At 29.2% G+C, this 20,226-nt stretch overlaps 5 protein-coding genes across 5 annotated transcripts; 3 read left to right on the plus strand and 2 right to left on the minus strand.

Moving 5' to 3' along the window:
- The first annotated feature begins 212 nt into the window (after nucleotides 1-212).
- LOC126739578 (pupal cuticle protein 36a-like) lies at nucleotides 213-1,630 on the plus strand. Its single transcript, XM_050445331.1, has 4 exons — nucleotides 213-307; nucleotides 369-1,054; nucleotides 1,108-1,346; nucleotides 1,402-1,630. Exons 1-4 carry the CDS (start codon nucleotides 302-304, stop codon nucleotides 1,560-1,562), a joined length of 1,092 nt encoding a protein of 363 aa, XP_050301288.1. The 5' UTR covers nucleotides 213-301; the 3' UTR covers nucleotides 1,563-1,630.
- A 3,555-nt stretch (nucleotides 1,631-5,185) lies between these two features.
- LOC126739579 (pupal cuticle protein 20-like) lies at nucleotides 5,186-6,583 on the minus strand. The gene is made up of 4 exons (XM_050445332.1): nucleotides 6,470-6,583; nucleotides 5,793-6,415; nucleotides 5,493-5,731; nucleotides 5,186-5,437 (listed from the first exon to the last, which is right to left on the minus strand). The coding sequence occupies exons 1-4, from the start codon at nucleotides 6,473-6,475 to the stop codon at nucleotides 5,259-5,261; spliced, it is 1,047 nt and encodes a 348-aa protein (XP_050301289.1). The 5' UTR covers nucleotides 6,476-6,583; the 3' UTR covers nucleotides 5,186-5,258.
- A 2,588-nt stretch (nucleotides 6,584-9,171) lies between these two features.
- On the plus strand, nucleotides 9,172-11,517 carry LOC126739583 (pupal cuticle protein 20-like). Its single transcript, XM_050445335.1, has 3 exons — nucleotides 9,172-9,261; nucleotides 10,709-11,001; nucleotides 11,055-11,517. The coding sequence occupies exons 1-3, from the start codon at nucleotides 9,256-9,258 to the stop codon at nucleotides 11,419-11,421; spliced, it is 666 nt and encodes a 221-aa protein (XP_050301292.1). The 5' UTR covers nucleotides 9,172-9,255; the 3' UTR covers nucleotides 11,422-11,517.
- A 3,002-nt stretch (nucleotides 11,518-14,519) lies between these two features.
- On the plus strand, nucleotides 14,520-16,353 carry LOC126739582 (pupal cuticle protein 20-like). Its single transcript, XM_050445334.1, has 3 exons — nucleotides 14,520-14,629; nucleotides 15,544-15,836; nucleotides 15,890-16,353. The coding sequence occupies exons 1-3, from the start codon at nucleotides 14,624-14,626 to the stop codon at nucleotides 16,254-16,256; spliced, it is 666 nt and encodes a 221-aa protein (XP_050301291.1). The 5' UTR covers nucleotides 14,520-14,623; the 3' UTR covers nucleotides 16,257-16,353.
- A 1,978-nt stretch (nucleotides 16,354-18,331) lies between these two features.
- On the minus strand, nucleotides 18,332-19,356 carry LOC126739581 (pupal cuticle protein 20-like). Its single transcript, XM_050445333.1, has 4 exons — nucleotides 19,281-19,356; nucleotides 18,964-19,220; nucleotides 18,668-18,906; nucleotides 18,332-18,609 (listed from the first exon to the last, which is right to left on the minus strand). The coding sequence occupies exons 1-4, from the start codon at nucleotides 19,284-19,286 to the stop codon at nucleotides 18,419-18,421; spliced, it is 693 nt and encodes a 230-aa protein (XP_050301290.1). The 5' UTR covers nucleotides 19,287-19,356; the 3' UTR covers nucleotides 18,332-18,418.
- Nucleotides 19,357-20,226: the final 870 nt, after the last annotated feature.

Genomic DNA, 20,226 nt, shown 5'->3' on the forward strand with positions numbered 1-20,226 from the left:
AAAACCAAATTACTTCAATAAAAACGAGCATCTTCGGTAGTTTGCGACATCAAAAACCAGCATATTAAGGCAATAAGGAAGTTCAAGGTCTCCGAAATTATTGCATCTGATGCATCATACTGTCCTTGCACATTTATGTATTTTTCTTAAATTAACCACTAACTTTACCTTTTATATGGTGTCATCTGGTCATTTCTTTATGTAAGAGGATGGCACTATAAAGTATAAAAGCCGTAGGATTTTAAGCAGATAGTATCACAAGCATTTTAAATCGTAGACATTACACTTCAAAAGCAATAATATGAGGGTAAGCATATATATTTATATTTATTAGTAACACTGATAATTGATTAACTATTTTTTTCTAGTTCTTGATCTTAGCTTCGATTCTAACTATTGTAAGCTGTGCAAGCCTAGATAATATTGCTTATTTACCACCCAATCAGAAATCTGCAAATTCTTTATCTAATCAATATCTACCTGCATCTAATCAATTATCAATTGGAGCGTTTGGCAACTCGCTTCATGGACGCTTAGAAAGTACTAGTGGTACATTTAGTCTTAATCAAAATGGAAAAGGGTTTTCTTCTAATGGTGCTATTGGAGGCTTTCCCAGTAAAAGTTTTGGAGCCTCTGAAGGATCATTAAACCTTAATAAAAATGGAGCATTTGGTAATACCAATAGTGGATTCAGACACTCTAGTGGTTCAGTTAATTTTAACCAACCAATCCAAGCCGGTTTTAGACAAAGTTCTAATCAGCAAGGATTATCGACATCATATGGTGGTTATTCTGGAGCTGGTAATGCCTTGGGTTCAAGTCAAACCGATTTTAAGAAGAATGCAAACCAAGTTATTAGTGGATTATCTTCTGGAGCTACATCTTTTAAAAACCAAGCTAGTTCTGGATATTCCGGTTACTCTTCTTCTTCTTCTTCTGCAAACTCTTTTGGAGGGAACTCATTAGCCGCAGGTCAAATAAGTTTAAAGAATAGTGAAAAATCTATTCCCATTCTAAAATTAGCTGCTGATAATAATGGAGACGGAACATACAAGTAATATTTCTAAAAAGAAAATTATTTAATATATAAACAACATTTACTATTAGGTACAACTATGAAACCGCAAACAGCATTTCAGCCGAGGAACAAGGGGATGCAAGGAATGGTGGTACCAGAGCTCAAGGCTCTTTTGGCTACTCTGCTCCTGATGGTCAACAAATTTCTATTTCATACACTGCTGACGAGAATGGATTTCTTCCTCAAGGATCTCATATTCCCACCCCACCTCCAATTCCTGAGGCAATCTTAAAATCCATTGAGGAAAATGCTGCAGCTGCAGCTCAGGGTATAGTAATAATATTCAAAGTCTTAGCTGTTTGTCTGAATAAAATTTTTTGTAGGAAATTATAATGAAGGTGCTTACAGAGGAGAAGGTTTAAATACAAGAGCCTATAACTCTGCTGGTACTTCAAGTTCTTCAAATTTTCAAGGATCTTTTGGTTCCAATACCAATGGTAACCTTCAAACTAATGCTGCCTATAATGGAGGATATAAATACTAACAGTATTATTTTTGTACATTAATTTTGTATATGTGAAACAGATTTTCTAAATAAATGCATTAAAAATACTTTTTTTTTTAAATGTAACCTTAGTTTACCCTTTTCACGAACCATTTCATTAAGTACGTGTCCAAACTACAGATTAAATATATATAAGTTAGATCTGTATCCAAACTTAATGGTAATTAGACAGTCCAATTATTATAAAGTATGTTCAAGTACAAGGAATATATTCATTGTATAGCTAATTTTGGATATCCAAAATGTCAATATCATGATGTTTAGTGTTTGGATTTTATTAATTTTTTTTTATTTGCTTGAAAAGCCTTTTGAGTATCCTAGAAATCAATGATTATAATATTTTAGACACTAGAAATTTAGATAGTTAGTTGGAAATAAGATACAAATTATTTTATTTCTTCCAGGCACTCGAGTGCGAAAAATGTCAATATCTTGAATTCTAGTGTATGGATTTCAATAATTTTCTCAGTGCTTGCTTGAAAAGCCCTTGGAGTATCCTATAAATCAATAATTATAATATTTTAGCTACTAGAAATCAAGATATTCAATTGCCAATAAGACACCAATTATTTTATTATTTCCAGGAACTTCACTGAGAAAAATATCAGTATCTTAATTTCTAGTATAAAGGTTTTAACAATTCTCTCAGTAGTTTTTTGAATAGCCCTGGGGTATCTTAAAAATTAATAATTAGAACATTTTAGTCACTAAAAATCAACCTATTCAATTGCCAATAAGAGACAACTTATTTTATTTTTTCCACGAACTTCACTGAGCAAAATATCAATATCTTAATTTCTAGTATATGGATTTAAACTATCCTTTTAGTAGTTGCTTAAAGAGCCTTGAAGATATTTAATTGCTAATAAGAGATAACTTATTTTATTTTTTCCAGGAACTTCACTGAGAAAAATCTCAATATCCTAATTTCTAGTATATGGATTTTAACAATTCTTTCAGTAGTTGCTTAAAGAGCTCTGGAGTAACTTAAAAATTATTAATTGCAACATTTTAACTATCAGAAATTAAGGTATTCAGTTAAAAATAAGAGTAAAATAATTTTATGTCTTTTATGCACTCCAGTCAGAAAAATGTCAATATCTCGATTTCTGTATATAGGACGTTTATTAAACAAATGTAAAATACAATTTTAATTCAATATTAATCTCTATATTAATACATATTTTACCATAAATTTACCGTAATAACCGTTCATAAGTATTGTCGAAAAAGCAAAAATCATTTTGCTTTTTGTGTGACACTTTCTTACACTTTATCACTTCAATATAAGTCTTTGGGTATATAATTTAATATTTGTTTTCTTTTTGGTTCACAAAACTGTTTAAATCCTCTCGCGATAGTACCCTCAGTAACCAGTCTGACACTTTTCTTTTAAAACTAATAAAACTTTCACAACATTTAATATCATCAGGGATTTTATTATATAGTCTTGGAGTTAGGTATAGCCAGCTTCTCTGTCCGCACATTATTGGCATTTTGGAATAATAACTTTATTTGAAGACCTTAAATTATAGTTTGTTTCGTTAGAAACTAAACTTTCTTGAGGTTTCTTAAACGATCTTAAGAGCATTCTATAACAGAAAAGCTGTAAATTCAAAAAAAAATAATAATAATTCTGGTGTGAATATTTTAATATTTTTTTTAGTAGTTGCTTAAAGAGCCTTGGAGTATCCTATAAATTAATAATTACAACATTTTAGTCACTAAAAATAAACTATATTCAATTGCCAATAAGAGACAAATTATTTTATTTTCTCCAGGAACTTCATTAAGAAAAATATCAGTATCTTAATGTCTAGTATAAGGATTTTCACAATTCTCTCAGCAGTTGCTTGAATAGCCCTGGAGTATTTTAAAAATTTAAAAATTAATAATTACGACATTTTACTTACTAAAAATTAAGTTATTCAGTTGCCAATAAGACTAAAATAATTTTATGTTTTTTATGCACTCCAGTCAAAAAAATGTCAATATCTCGATTTCTGGTGTGTGGATTTCAATATTTTTTTTAGTAGTTGCTTGAAGAATCTTGGAGTATCCTATAAATTAATAACTATAACATTTTAGTCACTAAAAATCAACCTATTTAATTACCAATAAGAGACAACTTATTTTATTTTTTCCAGGAACTTCACTGAGAAAAATATCAATATCTTAAATTCTAGTATATGGATTTTAACAATTCATCAGTAGTTGCTTAAAAAGCTCTGGAGTAACTTAAAAGTTAATAATTGTAATATTTTAGCTATTACAAATTAAGATATTCAGTTGACAATAAGAGTAAAATAATTTTATTTCCAGATTTTCTAGTAAGAGAAATATCAATATCTTAATTTCTAGTGTATGGTTTTCAATATTTTTTTCAGAGGATGCTTGAATAGCCCTTGGTGTATCCTACAAATTAATAATTATAACATTTTAGCCACTAGAAAAAAAGATATTTCAATTACCAATAAGAGGCAAATAATTTGCAAAGATGGTAAAATGGACATATATTAAAATATGCGACAAATCACTAACATAGATTGATAGTTTCACCACTGATCCTTGGGGTACACCTATACTAGATATCATTTCATTGGAGCTTGTAAGTAATGATATAGGTGTTACTTTTAAGTGGAAATACATATATGGAAATTAGCGTAAAAAATTTAATTCATTTAAAAAAAAAATTAATACAATCCTGTTAAATAAAGAAAATAATTTTTTATTAAAATATATCTTTCACAAATGAGGCCTCTAACATAAGACAATGGATTCTTCTTACTTTACTAGATACTTCTTTGAATAGTACATATAGACACATAAATATATCTAAGTATATCTGAACTAGAAACTTCGTAAACATTTTTTTTTGGATTAATTACAATTAAATTATTTCAACAATAAATAATTTAACATAAAAAATATACTTTTTTTGTACTGTTTTTTTTGTATAGAGATAAGCATGCATTTTACCAAAAACTTATTATATTAAACTAGTAAATAAATAGTATGCAAACTTATACTTTTCGTTTTCATCTCATTTGAAAACTAGAGCCATACATAAACAAATAAGTTTATGTTATTTTTTTTGTTTATTTTTCATAATTAACAAGTTGTTTTTACATAATGACATTTTCAAGTGCAAGGTTGTTATGTCTTGTATTAGTTATCAAGTCTTTACTAGTTAAAAATAATGAACCGCATAATACTTATGGATATCTAATGGTTTTCTTATAGGAATTCTCTTTTTACGCTTTTTATCTGATTTGTAGTTAAGTTATTTCATTTTTTGTATTGTAATTTTAGCTATTCATTTTGTGGCTGTTGAAGATGCTGCTTCTATAAATTGTTCTTTTGTTTTAATCACTTATATTACTTATAAGATATTTTGGTCTGGTGTTTGAGTTTATTAACTGTAGAATAATCGTATAATCTAACTTTTGATGGTATTTTAAGATCCACCTCAATAATTTTCTAGAATTTTGTTATTAAGACATTCTATTAAAAAGTATCGGTAAGAATTCAGCCTTAACCTAAGGTATAATATATATATTGAATGGATGAATGCAGGGTGGCAAATAAGTAAAATAAACGAATGCTTTTTAGTACCTTTATTAAGGAAATCTGCTTCAAAATCTTACAAAATTAATTATCACAATAATAATACTGTTAGTATTTATATCCTCCATTAATACCAGCATTAGCCTGGAGGTTGTTAATAGCACTGGAATCAAAAGATCCTTGGAAACTTTGAGAACTTGAAGTAGCATGAAAACCACTTCCAGCATTAGCATTATAAGATGCTTCATTTAATCCTTCTCCTCTATAGGCACCTTCGTTATAATTTCCTATAAAATTGATTATTTAGACCATCAGTTAGGAATCGAAATACTATTACTATACCCTTGGCGGCAGCTGCAGCATTTGCCTCAATGGATTTTAAGATTGCTTGAGGAATTGGAGGTGGAGTGGGGATATGTGATCCTTGAGGAAGAAATCCATTCTCGTCAGCAGTGTATGAAATAGAAATATGTTGACCGTCAGGAGCAGAGTAGCCAAAAGAGCCTTGAGCTCTGGTACCACCATTCCTTGCATCCCCTTGTTCTTCGGCTGAAATGCTGTTTGCAGTTTCATAGCTGTACCTAATAATAGTAATAAATATTGTTTAAATTTTATAAAATTTTAATTAAAAAAAAATATTACTTGTATGTACCGTCGCCATTATTATCATTAGCCAGTTTAAGAATAGGAATAAGGCTTTCACTACTTTTTAAACTTGTTTGACCTGAGGCTCCTGCATATCCTCCAAAAGAACTTCCTGAAGAAGCAGAAGACGAATATCCGGAGTATCCTGAACTACCTTGATTTTTAAAAGATGCTCCTATAGATGCTTCGCCAATAATTTGGTTTGAATTCTTTTTAAAATCGGTTTGACTTGAACCCAAACCATTACCAGCTCCAGAATAACCACCATATGAGGTTGATAGTCCTTGTGGGTTAAGAGTTGCTTGTCCTCTTTGGTTAGAATTAAATGATCCACCATAACTTTTATAACTACTATCGTAACTACCAAAGGATCCTCCAGATGCTCCAAAACTTCCAAATGCTGCGTTAGAAGCGAAGCCTCCTCTATTTTGGTTAAGACTAAGAGTATTTGTAGAACTTCCAGGAGAAGAGCTTCCAAATACTCCACTTGATAGGTGATTCGATGCAGGTAGATACTGATTAGACAAAGGATTCGGAGATGTTTGATTGGGTGGTAAATAAGCAAGATTATCTAGGCTTGCACAGTTAACAATAGTTAGAATAAAACCTAAGATAAGGAACTAAAAATAAAAATACTAAATAAGTTTTCATACTTAATATGAATATAAACTTACCTTCATAATGTTGCTTTACAGGTATATTGTTTAAAACGTAAAAGGCATGTGATACCATCTGCTTGTAATGATACGGCTTTTATATGTTACAGTGCCCTCTTACATAAAGGAAAGATGACACCAAAGAAATGTAAAGTTAATGCGAATTTAAGGAAAAAAACATGAATGTGCAAGGACAGTATGATGCACCAGATGTAATTTAATTTCGGAGACGATCTTGAACTTACTGATTACCTTAATGTCCTGGTTTTTGATATCGCAATTGCCGAAGATGCTCGTTTTTATTGTAGTAATTTAGTTTTATCGAGGTTCGAAGCTTTTTAAATATTAGTGGTTTAATATTGGTGAACTTTGATAAAAGGTAATATAAAATATCTTATAGGATTATCTTTAAAATTAACATTTCTGGAGTTACACATCTTGCTTATTTGATTATATTAAAATTGATATTGTTTGTTCTCGAATATATACGAGCACAGGTTAATAACTTTAATTATTAATTTTTCGTTAATTCTCGTAAGGTGTATAATAATAATAATAATAATAATAATAATAATAATCGTTTTTTATTGAAATAAAAGAAATTTAGATATATAGCTACTGCAATGCAATAGCTACTACTTAAAAAAAAATATTTTTAACATAAATTACAATTAAGAGGAAAATAAAGCAATAAATAAATTAAATTTAAAAAAAAATATATCAAAAGTCAATAAATTTTAAGTTATAAAACCAGCATTTTTCACCAAATCTTTGCTCTACAGCTTATGTGACTTCTCCGCCCTAATAGTTCCATCAACCATGCATGTCAATTATTATATTATATTCAACTAAACAGTTAAGAATTTTATTCACTTACTGTGAAAAAAAAAAGAAGAAAATATATCATGAGAAAAAAACAATGTTTCAGATTACCCAGGTTCCACACAGGTTAAATATTTTGCATATAATCAATTTATTTTAAAGAATTGAGTCAATTTAATTGATAATGCATTTGAAATTCACATTTTTGATTATCACTATACAAAAATTCCTTTAAAATCGTCAATTAGAAAGTCTTTGGATTAAGTATGGGTAATTACTTATCACCTTTTTGCTCCGATATCATTATGAGTTAACTTTAAAAAGTATGCATTAATCAGTTACCTTTTTTTCAAACGGTACGTTGATGACATTATTACTGACTAATTTGATGTTTCTTAAACCCATTTAATAGTTTTAAATCAAAACTGCAATTTACAATTAAAACAGCCTAACTAAATCCCTTTCCTTGACATTTTAGTTTAAGTAAATACGTATTTAATAATTATTCCTTATGTTATTATTTCGGTGTAGACTCTATTAATATGCGTGAATTGTATATCCATCGATCTACAATTAAATGTGAGTATTTGCAAATATTCCTATATTTCATAACGTGATGTCTTCTATTAAAAACGAAAAACCAGTCTTCTTTTCTACATGTGCCTTGTATTTCAATGTCTGTCATATGTCATACGTGACCGCCTTGCCAATTGCTATAGTTCAACCACGTTGCCGCGAATTATGGGAAACGTGGTTGGAGATTCCACTAGATCAATAATGCAACCCGTATTTCTCCAAGTTAAATCATTTGGATTTTATAACCTGATAAATTTTAAAAAAATTCAATTTTCAATTGTTGATATTTCAAAAACAGTTCAAGATTGCTATAGGATGTTATACATGAAATGTATTTAGAATTTAATATATAGAATCCAAAAATGTATTAATCAATGTGGTGTTCTATTTAAAATATTAAAGTTGACAGCTACCTAGTCTTCTTGACGTACCCATTTTTTTTGCAGAAATCTGAGAACATGCAAAAAAATAAAAGAGCATTGTGCAAGCGTTTTTCAATCAATTAACTCGTTAACCTGTAAAAGGTATTTTTACACACGTTTGGACACACTGTATGTAAATTTAAGTAGTTTATTTTATGTCTAAAGTGTTAACAGGAATGCGCTATGTAGTTAATGTAAGTCATGCATAATATTTTTATATTAATTACGTTAAGTATTGTGATCTATTTTCATCTTTTTTTAGTGCTGGAAATAGTCTTTATTTGCCCATGTACTCTTTTGCATTATGTGAATATAAAAATATTAATTTTTGAAAATAGTTAATAAAAATATGATTATTTACTAAATAAAAACGCCTATTAATTCTTAAGAGTAAATGCTCCAAACGCATTCAATTAAATATTCCAGTTACTAATCATTTGTGATCTAAGATTAATAATGAATTATTAAGATTAATAATATGAACTATTTAGAGCACATTTATAGCAAAAATAATTATCTATATAAATCAAGCGCCAAGTATCTCCAAAATTCCGCAATAAGCAATTCACTTAGCCCCAGCCAGATTAATAGCAACCAATAAATCAATACCACCGATACACAAGGACGTTGTCATTTCATCAAATTTTAATTTACGGAAAACAATACCATCCTTCAGGATATGCGTGCACGAAAATATATGTGTTTATTCACGTAGACAGAACAATGGTAGAAACAAAATTAATAAGATCAAGATCATTTTGCTGCAACCTTGATTGTTTTTTTGGTGGATCCTCAACGGTTATTTCGATATCTGACATTTTTGGAGATCTTCCTTATTTCTTGAGCAGGTGGGGTGATATGAGTAAAAGTATAAATCTTGCTCTGACGCAATGTGACTCCATCAAATCCTAACAAGTGCTCTTGTTTGAATTATCTACTTGGTTATCTAGTTGCTGGGTTTTGATATTATTTATCGAACTTAAAATGAAGGTAAAAACAGGTTTTGTTAAAGTATTTAGTTATTGTAGTAAAAATTCTAGAGGATTAATTATTACATTTAACTTCATTCACTTTTAGAAAAAATTTTACATGATTAAAAAAAAAATATATCACAATCAATTAAAGATCTAGTTGTCAAAATATCAATGAGCATAAAAAAACTGTTCAGAATTTTTAAAATAATTGTTAATTCCTTTAAAAGTTTGCATTTGCAGGGTCTTATTATATTGCCTCAAACTTTGATAATAAATAAAGCTATTTCATAAACAGTAAATTAAGCTATATTAAATACTATGAAACCCGCTTTTAAATAATTAGATGCATGATTTTTCAAATTAGGTAGCAGAGTTTGACTTAAATATACCTTCTTATATTTGATTTAATTTTTGTTAGGACTTAAATCTCAAGTAATTTTTAAATTTGATCAATGCCTTATTTTGTTAATAGAATAAAAGTTACAAATTTTGAATTTATATAATATAAAAGAAAATAATAAGAGTTGATATTATTAGATTCTAGCTGAAAATCGAATAACTATTTAAAACCTTTTGAAAATTACTAAAAGAGTAAGAAAAATTAATAAAATTGTCACTCAACATTTTTTTAAATATATTTCATTAAATGCCACTCTGCTGAGTTTTTTATATTATTTTTATTTAATTGCTTTAAGTATTATTTTATTTTCTAAAAAAAATATATAATAAAATAAAAAATTGAAAAATATATATAAGATAGAAAATATGTGTACATATGCGTATATATATTATAATTTAATAAAATTATTTTGTTTTGCAATAAGAAATTTCATTTATGTTTACTAATATTTATCGTATTTTCACTATTATTAAACTGTTTTATTTAGGAATTTAAATTTTTCACTAATTTCAAATTTTCCTAATTTATTTTTAATACAGAAATTCTAATTATTCAGCTAAAAAGATCATTATAAATAATCCGATATGGCACAATAAAAGAATATTAGGTCTTTGAAGTAAAACATACATATACATATATCAAAGTATATTGTTTTATAAGAATTTTCATATTTAAATAAATATTATTTCTGATGCTTAATATTTTAGATATATTAATATAATTTATAAAATATATACAGATATAGAACGAAATATTTTTCCAAAAAAAGAAATATATGATTGAATTCTTTTATTTGTTTGAAAATATTTACTTCTTTGTAATATTTAAAAAATATTCAACAATATTAGAAAAATTAGAAAATTACAGTTAATTTTAAATTTATAGACCTCAAGGTATATTTAGATTTCAGGTGTAAATTTCAATCATAATTTTGTTTGCTTAAAAATTCATTTATTTATCTAATATTTAAGGTACATATACTAAACTAACACATATACCTAATATTTTAATGTATATAAAATATTAATAGCATTTATTAAAATTAAATTAACTTCTGTCCTAGGTTTTCATCCTAGCTTCCCTCGTAAGCATCGCAGCATGCACACGTCTGGATCATTTGACCTACCTTCCACCCAACCAGCGATCGTCCAATACAAACGCTCCAACTAACACATACCTCCCTCCCTTCCAAAAAACTTCCTTCGCAAGTCAGTCTAGCTTTGGTAGTCATGCTAACGCTGGATCTAGCCAATCTGGTTCTAACTTCCAGTCTGGAGCTGCAAACTTTAGATCTAGCACTAACCAGATCCCAATTTTAAAGCTGGCTGCCGATAATAATGGAGATGGCACTTACAGGTAACAAGAATTATTCAAAAAATCAAGTCAAGTACTTACTTAGACTTTTCTAGATATCAGTACGAGACTGGTAATAGTATATCAGCTGAAGAACGAGGAGAAGCCAGAGGACAAGGCACTAGAGCTCAAGGTTCCTACTCTTACACCTCTCCTGAAGGTGAAGTGGTCTCAATTTCATACACTGCTGATGAAAATGGATATCATCCACAAGGATCTCATATTCCCACTCCACCACCAATTCCAGAAGCCATCTTAAAATCTCTGCAAGAAAATGCTGCTGCTGAAGCTAGAGGTGTATTCAATGAAGGATCTTATCATGGAGAAGGTTTGAACGAAGGACAATATCATGAAGGTAACAGTGTTAACTTTGCCAGACAGACTTCTGGAGGATATGCTGCTAATGGTGGATACAAATATTAGAAGCTTATGTTTAAGGATATGATTTTGAAATAATAGTAATTTTTGTACAGAGTCTAGTGGAATCACCAATGCCATAAATAAAGGACATACATTTTATTTTTGAGTTTTACTTAATTTTAATGATACTAACTATTTTCAGTATAAATAAATGCGATAAATGAAAAACTGCCATAAATTAATACAAGAAGTTTTAAAAATTGGAAATTTTTGGAAAAATAAAAGCAATATTTATCTAATAGACCCTGAATAAATAACTATATATCTAATTTTAATAAAACCTATCTATGGATTCGGTATTTGAAAACTATTATATATAAGACTTTTTTGCAGTGGTGCATAATTATAGAGAACATAAAATCGCCAATGACTTTATTTAACAAAACAAATGAACCTTCATTTGTTACGTAAGTTTTTATTTTTTGTCATATTTAAATTTTTCTGTTAACGGGATACTCAAATCAAAAGCTTTTTATGTGCTTAAAAAGAAAAAACTGTTACAAAGTGAAAAAAGTAATATAAAATGATACTTAGATAAATATAAGGAATATTCTACGATTATCAGGATTGATACACCAAATTATCATCAAGATAAATCGGTGCGAGATAACCGATGTACAACGGCGAAGAAACTAGCCGTCGATAAAAAAATTGCAATAAATTATCTTATCCAATGATTAGATAATGTCCAATAAATGTAAACACATGAGCTAGAAGCTGTTATAAATCTTCCACTAAAAAAAAGTTTACAGATTGATAACTTCTTGTTCCTTCATGTGAAGAGGAGGCAACGTGTGACATTGGATTTTCAAATTTAAACCTATCAAATACTCTTGATTCGTTTAAATTGGTTTAATTCTTGGGTTGTTTGATCTTAGCAGTTAAAATATTGAGTTTTTTATAGAACAAACTAGGGGTTTATACAAAAATTACTACTAGGTCATAAATTGAACACAATTCGAAATGTATAATGAAAGAAACTAGCGGTGCCTGATAAAAAAACTAGTAGGTTATCTTCGTAGTTAAAATGAAAACAGCTTATCATAAAATAACCTAGGGGTTTCTAAAAAAATTACTAGTGGGTTAAATTGAAAACAGTTCATCATGAAAAAAAACTAGTGGTTTTTAAAAACATGACTAGTAGGTCATCATATCGTGGATCTAATTCAAAGTGTATATAGAAATAAACTAGTGGCTTAAGCTAGTATATAACTAGACGTTTTTCGTATATTCAATATACAAGGTGTTCATTTGAAAACTTCCCACCACAGATTTATCGAAAACCACTGTTTAAAAAAAAACGCCGAAATACGTTAAAAGGTTTGTCAAGGGGGACAACTTTTTAACCTAAAATAACTTCACCCCCTTTCACCTAATGCCCCCCAGGGTCATCCCCTTACAAATTTTAAATGGCAAGGGGTATCAAGTGATAGCTTGTTTAAAAGGTCTTTCAAAGTCTTTTATTTTGACGATTTTTTTAAATCGGTCGATTCGTTTTCAAGAAAAATAGAAAAATCATTGCTCATCTTAATTTGTTCAGATAGAAAACAAAAACATGAAAATATCAGTTTTTATTTCAATAAGTGTTCAAAATGTTGCCCGTTTTTGGCCAAACAATGATATAGGCGATGTTCAAATTCCTGACGGACATTTTCAAAAACCTGTTGTGGGATATCATGGCAGCTGTCGATGATGCGTTGATGAATTCATCCAAACTTTCGAGTTGGGGAGTAAACAAAATAGATTTCAAATGACCCCATAGAAAAGAAAAGTCTAACGGCGTTATATCAGGAGATCTAGCAGGCCATTCTATAGGCCCCCTTCGCCCTATCCATTTATCTGAAAACTCGTCGTCTAGCCATTGCCGAACGGGAAGAACATAAAGGTTTTCGATAAATCCGCTGTGGGAAGTTTTCAAATGAACACCCTGGATAGGTAACTGTGTATCACCTACAGTTACCTAAACCTAACGCAAAAACTTGTTGGTAATTGTTCATTAAAATTTCTTCTGAAATAGAATATTCACGAGGTCTATAACTTCTTGCAAAGATAACGTACATCGGTCTTTATTAGGTCCCATTTTCTCATTAAAATTGCAATGACAAGGTGGGTTGGAATATTTGTAAACCAGAAAATAATATCCAATGATACTTTGGTAGTAATTAAAAATCTTGCAGTTGACGACTTTAAAATTATCCATAACTTTGCACAAAGCACCGTTTATAAAATATGTACAGAATAATATAATAATATTCTTAAACAATATTACTAATCTACTTACACAACTTGCTTAATAATAAATTAATATATAATTTATACCATTTAAGTACCTATACTACAAGTCGATGGTTTTTTGGTCCTGACCCTGATCACCGAACATAAACTAGAAATCACATCTTGAACATCTTGAAGAAACATCTTGTTCTTTATACTGTGCCCTGATAAACCAACTTTATTTGTTGTGTCCTAACAGCATGCTGAGAATTCCGATGCAGATTCTTTTTAACTTATTATACAGAAATATTAATTTTCTCAATTTTATACGTCATACCATTGACAAACAATTGAAGTATCATCTGCAAATTGTATTGTATTGTAGTAATTGTATATGTGACGGGGGAAGAAAATTACTTACAGTAGCCAAAAAATTACTTTAATTTTAAAATTAAATATAAAATTAATACCTAAAAAGCGCTGAAAATAATGATCTATTTTAATCAAACGTAAGTTATTAATATAATTCCGCAATTAACAACCTACCAAGCCCCAGACAAATTAGCATCAATCGATAAATCAATAAAACGGATACATCACCATGCATTAACAACTCCCATCAAATTTTAATTTACCAATAAATTATCATTCAGGATATTAAATGCGTACTACAAGAAAATTATTGTCAATTATTACATGTCATCTGCGTATACAGAACAATGGCAAAAACAAAATGAATAAGATCAAGATCATTTTGCAGTAACCTTGATTGCTTTTTGGTGGATCCTTTTCAACGATTATTTCGATATCTGACATTTTTTTAAGATCATCCTGGTTTCTTGAGCAGGTGGGGTGAAAGATGAATAAAAGTATAAAACTCGCACTGACGCAATGTGATGCCATCAAATCTGAACAAGTGCTCTTGTTATAAATACCTTAGTTGTTTATCTAGTTCTTCGGTTCTGATCTGATATTGTTTATTCTAATTAAAATGAAGGTAAAAATGGTTTATTTAAAGACTTAATAATTAGGCGGCTCTTAAAATAGGCGTTGTTTCGTACTATTTTTGTTTATGAAATGTTTTATATTTTCTTTACTTAATTTTAATAATTTTTGAGCAAATGATAAAAAAAATTTAACCAGCTTTTTAAAATACATTTATTGAAAACCGTAATATGTTCTATTTATATACTTTACATAAATGATTCCAATCTTTCCATCTTTAACATTTTTAGCATATAGCTAAAATTTTTATTGTAAAAAATAATATTTCTAATGTTAATTATATTTGTTTATCTTATTTCATTTTTCTAAGGAAACGTATAAGATCAGAACACAAGAAATTTTATTAAGCACTTTATCAGAAAATATACTTTTTTAAAATAAAATTTTCTACTCATATAATATTTTTAAGGTTTAAATTATGAAACTTTGTGGTCCGCTTTTTTCAATAAACCTTTGATCTTTGTAACAGGATTTGAAATATATTTATCAAAAAAAAAGAATTATTAATATTTTTTTAAATTTTAAATTATATTTTATTTTTAATAATAAATAATTTTTATGCATTAATATAAATGAGAAAATAATTACGGACACATTTTTCTACGGGATTGTCAAACTTTATAAACCCTGGGAAGTGTAAAGTGAGTGCTTTATGCACGAAAATTATTAAATTATTTTATTTGTTAAGCAATTCTTATTTCTTTATTATATTTTTAAAAAAAGTCATTCATAGTTGATTCTACATTAATAAACTTTCAGCTAGTTTTATGCTTTAGATCTAAATCGCATAATTACAATTTTTTTTTCAAAAAACTAATTTATTTTTATTGTAAGGCCTACTTCATATTTTGATCTATAAGACCTATAAGGGAATAATAATATTTATTCTTTTAATTTTTTTCCTAGGTGTTCATCCTAGCTTCCCTCATAAGCATTGCAGCATGCGCACGTCTGGATCACCTGACCTACCTTCCTCCCAACCAGCGATCGTCCAATACAAACGCTCCAACTAACACGTACCTCCCCCCCTTCCAAAGAACCTCTTTCACAAGCCAGTCTAACTTCGGAAGTCATTCTAATTCTGGATTTAGCCAGTCTGGTTCTAACTTCCAGTCTGGAGCTACCAACTCTAGATCTAGCGCTAACCAGATCCCAATTTTAAAGTTGGCTGCCGATAATAATGGAGATGGCACTTACAGGTAACAAGAATTATTAAAAAAATTAATTCAAATACTCATTTAAACTCTTTTAGATATCAATACGAGACTGGAAATAGTATATCAGCTGAAGAACAGGGAGAAGCCAGAGGACAAGGCACCAAGGCTCACGGTTCTTACTCCTACACCTCTCCTGAGGGTGAAGTGGTCTCAATTTCATACACTGCTGACGAAAACGGATATAATCCACAAGGATCTCATATTCCTACTCCACCACCAATTCCAGAAGCCATCTTAAAATCTCTGCAAGAAAATGCCGCTGCTGAAGCTAGAGGTGTATTAAATGAAGGATCTTATCGTGGAGAGGGTTTGAACGAAGGACAATATCATGAAGGTAACAGTGGTAACTTTGCCAGACAGACTTCTGGAGGATATGCTGCTAATGGTGGATACAAATATTAGAGGCACATGTTTTAAGGATATGATTTTTTGAATAATAGGATTTTTGTACAGAGTCTAATACAATAAGCAATGGCAAAAATAAAGGCCGTAAAATGAATTTTGGAGTTTGATTTTATTTTATTAATAACCACACATTTAACACATATTGAAAATTTAAAGTTTTAAAGCTTGTAAGATTACAAATGAAAATGCAGAAAAATTAGGCAGAAAAAGTCTAAGATTATAGCTATTTTCCAGGCGTTATTGTCAATTTATTAAATGATAACAAAAGTATTTTGGTTTAATATTAGATTTCACAAAAGCAATTAATTCCGTCACATTACTTCATGCGTTGGAATGATGAGGTCTGAAAGAGTAATAATAAGTCCACTTTTGTGAATTCTATATACAAACCCATGTTCATCTATGTTAAACTATGATATTGTCTCTATTTTTTTTGGATATTTAAATAAATATTAATTTAGAAATTACTCTATATGCTTTGGTAAATATGTGAAAAAGTCTATTTTCTTCTTCTTTTCACTAAATGAACTTGAAAAAGTATTCTCTAAATTAATGAAATATAAAATAACGACTTAATATCGGACAACATAGGTAACAAAATTCGCAACTTTTTATAAATATGTTTCAGTGACTAATTAAATCATACACTCATCACATGCATATTTTTTAAGAAATACCCAAATTTCAGATTTATTCAATAATACAGCGCACTTTACAATTGGTATCTAAGTTTCAAAGTTTATTTTGTGTTGTATAGTGATTACTCAATTAAGTACCACAAATTACAAGCATTTATATTAACTGGGAGAACAAGCAGAGATATTAAAATGCGAAATAAAGTACTGATGCTTAAATAAAATTTAATAAAATTGATTTGTCATATGGCTAAACTTTACATCCAATTTTCTATTGTTATTAACTAGTTCAAGTAATTTTAAGTTGTTCCTACAAAGTGACTAGTACTTAGAACATGTTCAGCCACACTTCACTTTTCAACTCTTCCATATTTCACATGAGCTATGTGTTCTTTATATCTGACATTAATTGATCTTCTGGTTTGTCCGGTGTACTTTCTATTACAATCATTGTAATTAATATCATATATCCCAGATTTTTCATTGGTCTTTTTGAATATTTAGCAACATTCAAAAAACAACAAAAACATTCTAACAGGGATTAAGGTCCAATCCCTTATAGTAAATTATATAGTTTAGTTATTGTTTTCTTTCCGCTCTGTTAGTTACATCATTAATATGTAAGGAGATTTGTGAGTAGTTTTAGTTCGGTTCATTAACTTGGTGTGAGGCCTTCTGCACCGTGGCTATGTGACTTCAAGGTTTTCTAGTCTGGAGACTGCTGTACCTGTACTATTTGAATGTGGTTCAATTCATTGACCACTATCTCTACCACACCTTGGTGGTATTACTTCATGCTGTACCAGTTTACCGTAAAGCAACTCATTGACCATGAGTCTGGCAAGTTCTACGTCACAGTAGATGGAATACAGTGAAATTTTAGTTTTTTTGGAAATATGCAAAACTTTCATCAAAAAATCTGAAAATGGATTTTAAGCTGCATATGTTTGGTTTGACTTATTCGAAATTAAATCACCAATCATCCCTTAAAAAGATTGCAACTACCTTCCGGACACCCTGTATAGTAAAATTGTGTTTTAATTCATTATAATTTATGTTACGACACAAATTTATCTTTTTTGGAATGATTACTTTAATATTGATATGGAATTTACCTAATGCAAAAGGTATTTAAAAACATTAAACAAATAGATTAAAAGAAATATCTTAAACAAAATTCTTACTATGATATTCCCGTATAAATAGAATATATATAAAAGCAAACATATAGGTATAAAAGCAACGTTTTTTTAATTAATAATCTTAGAAAAACTTTATTTTTCTGATGTTTCTTTTTTTCGTTGATAGATCTACTAAATACAATTTTTTAAGACTAATTTATTTTAAATTTTGGATTCTTAGTGTTAGATTCTCCGTTTATTAAATATAAATTAATATTCTCCTTACCTAATTTACTAAAAAAAGAGACAAAACGAGTTCATGATAAAAAATATTAAGCTTTTATTTGACAAAACGCTCTACAAATTCAATTTTACAAATTTATAATACAAAATCCACATAAATTTAGTATCGATATCCTCCATTAATAGCAGAATTTCCATTAATGGCACTTGTTCCAAAAGTGCGGGAAGAGGAAGACGCACCAGAACCAGTATCCAAACCCTCACCCCGGTATTGTCCTTCGTTAAGACCTTCTCCATGATACTGAGATTCCTCCAAACCTTCTCCATGGTAAAAACCATCATCAAGTATACCTACAAATGGAGTGTTAAGTTTATGCATGTATCTTATTAAGTGATAAGTGCTTCTGACCATTGGCTTCAGCAGCTGCACTTTCTTGAAGACCTTTTAGAATAGCTTCGGGAATTGCAGGTGGAGTCGGAATATGAGCACCTTGGGCTACAAAACCATTTTCATCAGCAGTATATGAAATTGAAACTTGTTGACCATCAACTCCAGTGTAACCAAAAGAACCTCGGGCCTTAGTTCCATCTCCTCTAGCATCACCTTGCTCTTCGGCAGAGATCTTGTTCTCTGTTTCGTAGTTTAATCTAAGATTTTTATTTTATAATAGTCGGTTTGAACTAAATTAATTTTAAAGATCTTACTTGTAGGTACCGTCTCCGTTATTATCAGAAGCAAGTTTTAAAATTGGAATTTGCTTAAAAGTTTCTGCACTAGCTCCAGTGGACGAGGAATGACCGGAAAAACTACCTGCAGCAAAACCTCCACTGGAATAACTATTAAGTCCAGCGGTGTTACGTTGATTAACAGAGAATTGAGATCCTTGATTAGGAGGAAGATAGGATAAATTATCTAGGCGCGCACAAGAAGCTACGCTTAGAAAGAATGCGACAATGTACACCTAGGACATTTTTAAAATTAATAGGCAATTACAAGTATATACTTAAAAAGTTGATCTTACCCTCATATTATTAGCTGTTATTTAATTTCTTTTCTTGGCAAACGCTAAATGTCTTCTGATATAAACTCGACTACATACAGTCCTTTTATATGCTAAAATGGTTGTCTGCAATAAAAAGATGACACCCAAAAAAAATAAAAATATCCGAACTTGCTCGCAATTATTGCTAAAAATCAAGGATAGTGGGTGCATCTCATGCGTGTTAATTCCAATAATGGTCTTAAACCTTTCTGTTACAGTTTATAGCAGTTTTTTTATTGTTTAACGAGCTTATGTATGCCGATTTAAATGGCAAGCATTTTTATTAATTGTAGCAAAGTGATTCGATCATAACTCTTCAGATCATTTTCAGTGTGAATGTCACTTAAAAATAAAAAACACAACAGAAATAAAATATCTCGGAATAGTTATTGACTCAAATCTGAATTGGTAGGCGCATATAGAATATGTGCCAGCGAAAATCAGATAATAAATATTAATATTTATATATTATTAATAATAATTACTCATTTATAAATTCTACCAACTAAGGCAGTTTCAGGCAAATTTTCCAAGTCATACATTTAACACTAAAGCAAACTGTAAAAAAGAAGCAGTAACTCAAAATATAAACCTTGGAAAATGTCAAAAAAGTATTTTTTATATAGTGCCAAAAAAATACAACATGCTTCCATTTGATATAAAAAATAAAAACTTTAATAAAATAAAACGCAAAATTAATACATAATTACTCGTAAATAATATAGTTTGGTTTACTAAATGACTTTGTTCGTGCTTATTTGCCACTCTATTTTCTGGTATAACTTATTCCTTTCATCATTTACGTATTTAAGTATTTAGTATAATATTATATTTACCATTACTTATAATTAGTTCTTTTTCTGTATTTCAATTAACCATGTGCACATACAGATTGTAATTCATGGTGCACTCAATAAGATTTTTA

The sequence above is a fragment of the Anthonomus grandis genome, chromosome 8, assembly GCF_022605725.1.
Source record: "Anthonomus grandis grandis chromosome 8, icAntGran1.3, whole genome shotgun sequence".
Classification (NCBI taxonomy): domain Eukaryota; kingdom Metazoa; phylum Arthropoda; class Insecta; order Coleoptera; family Curculionidae; genus Anthonomus; species Anthonomus grandis.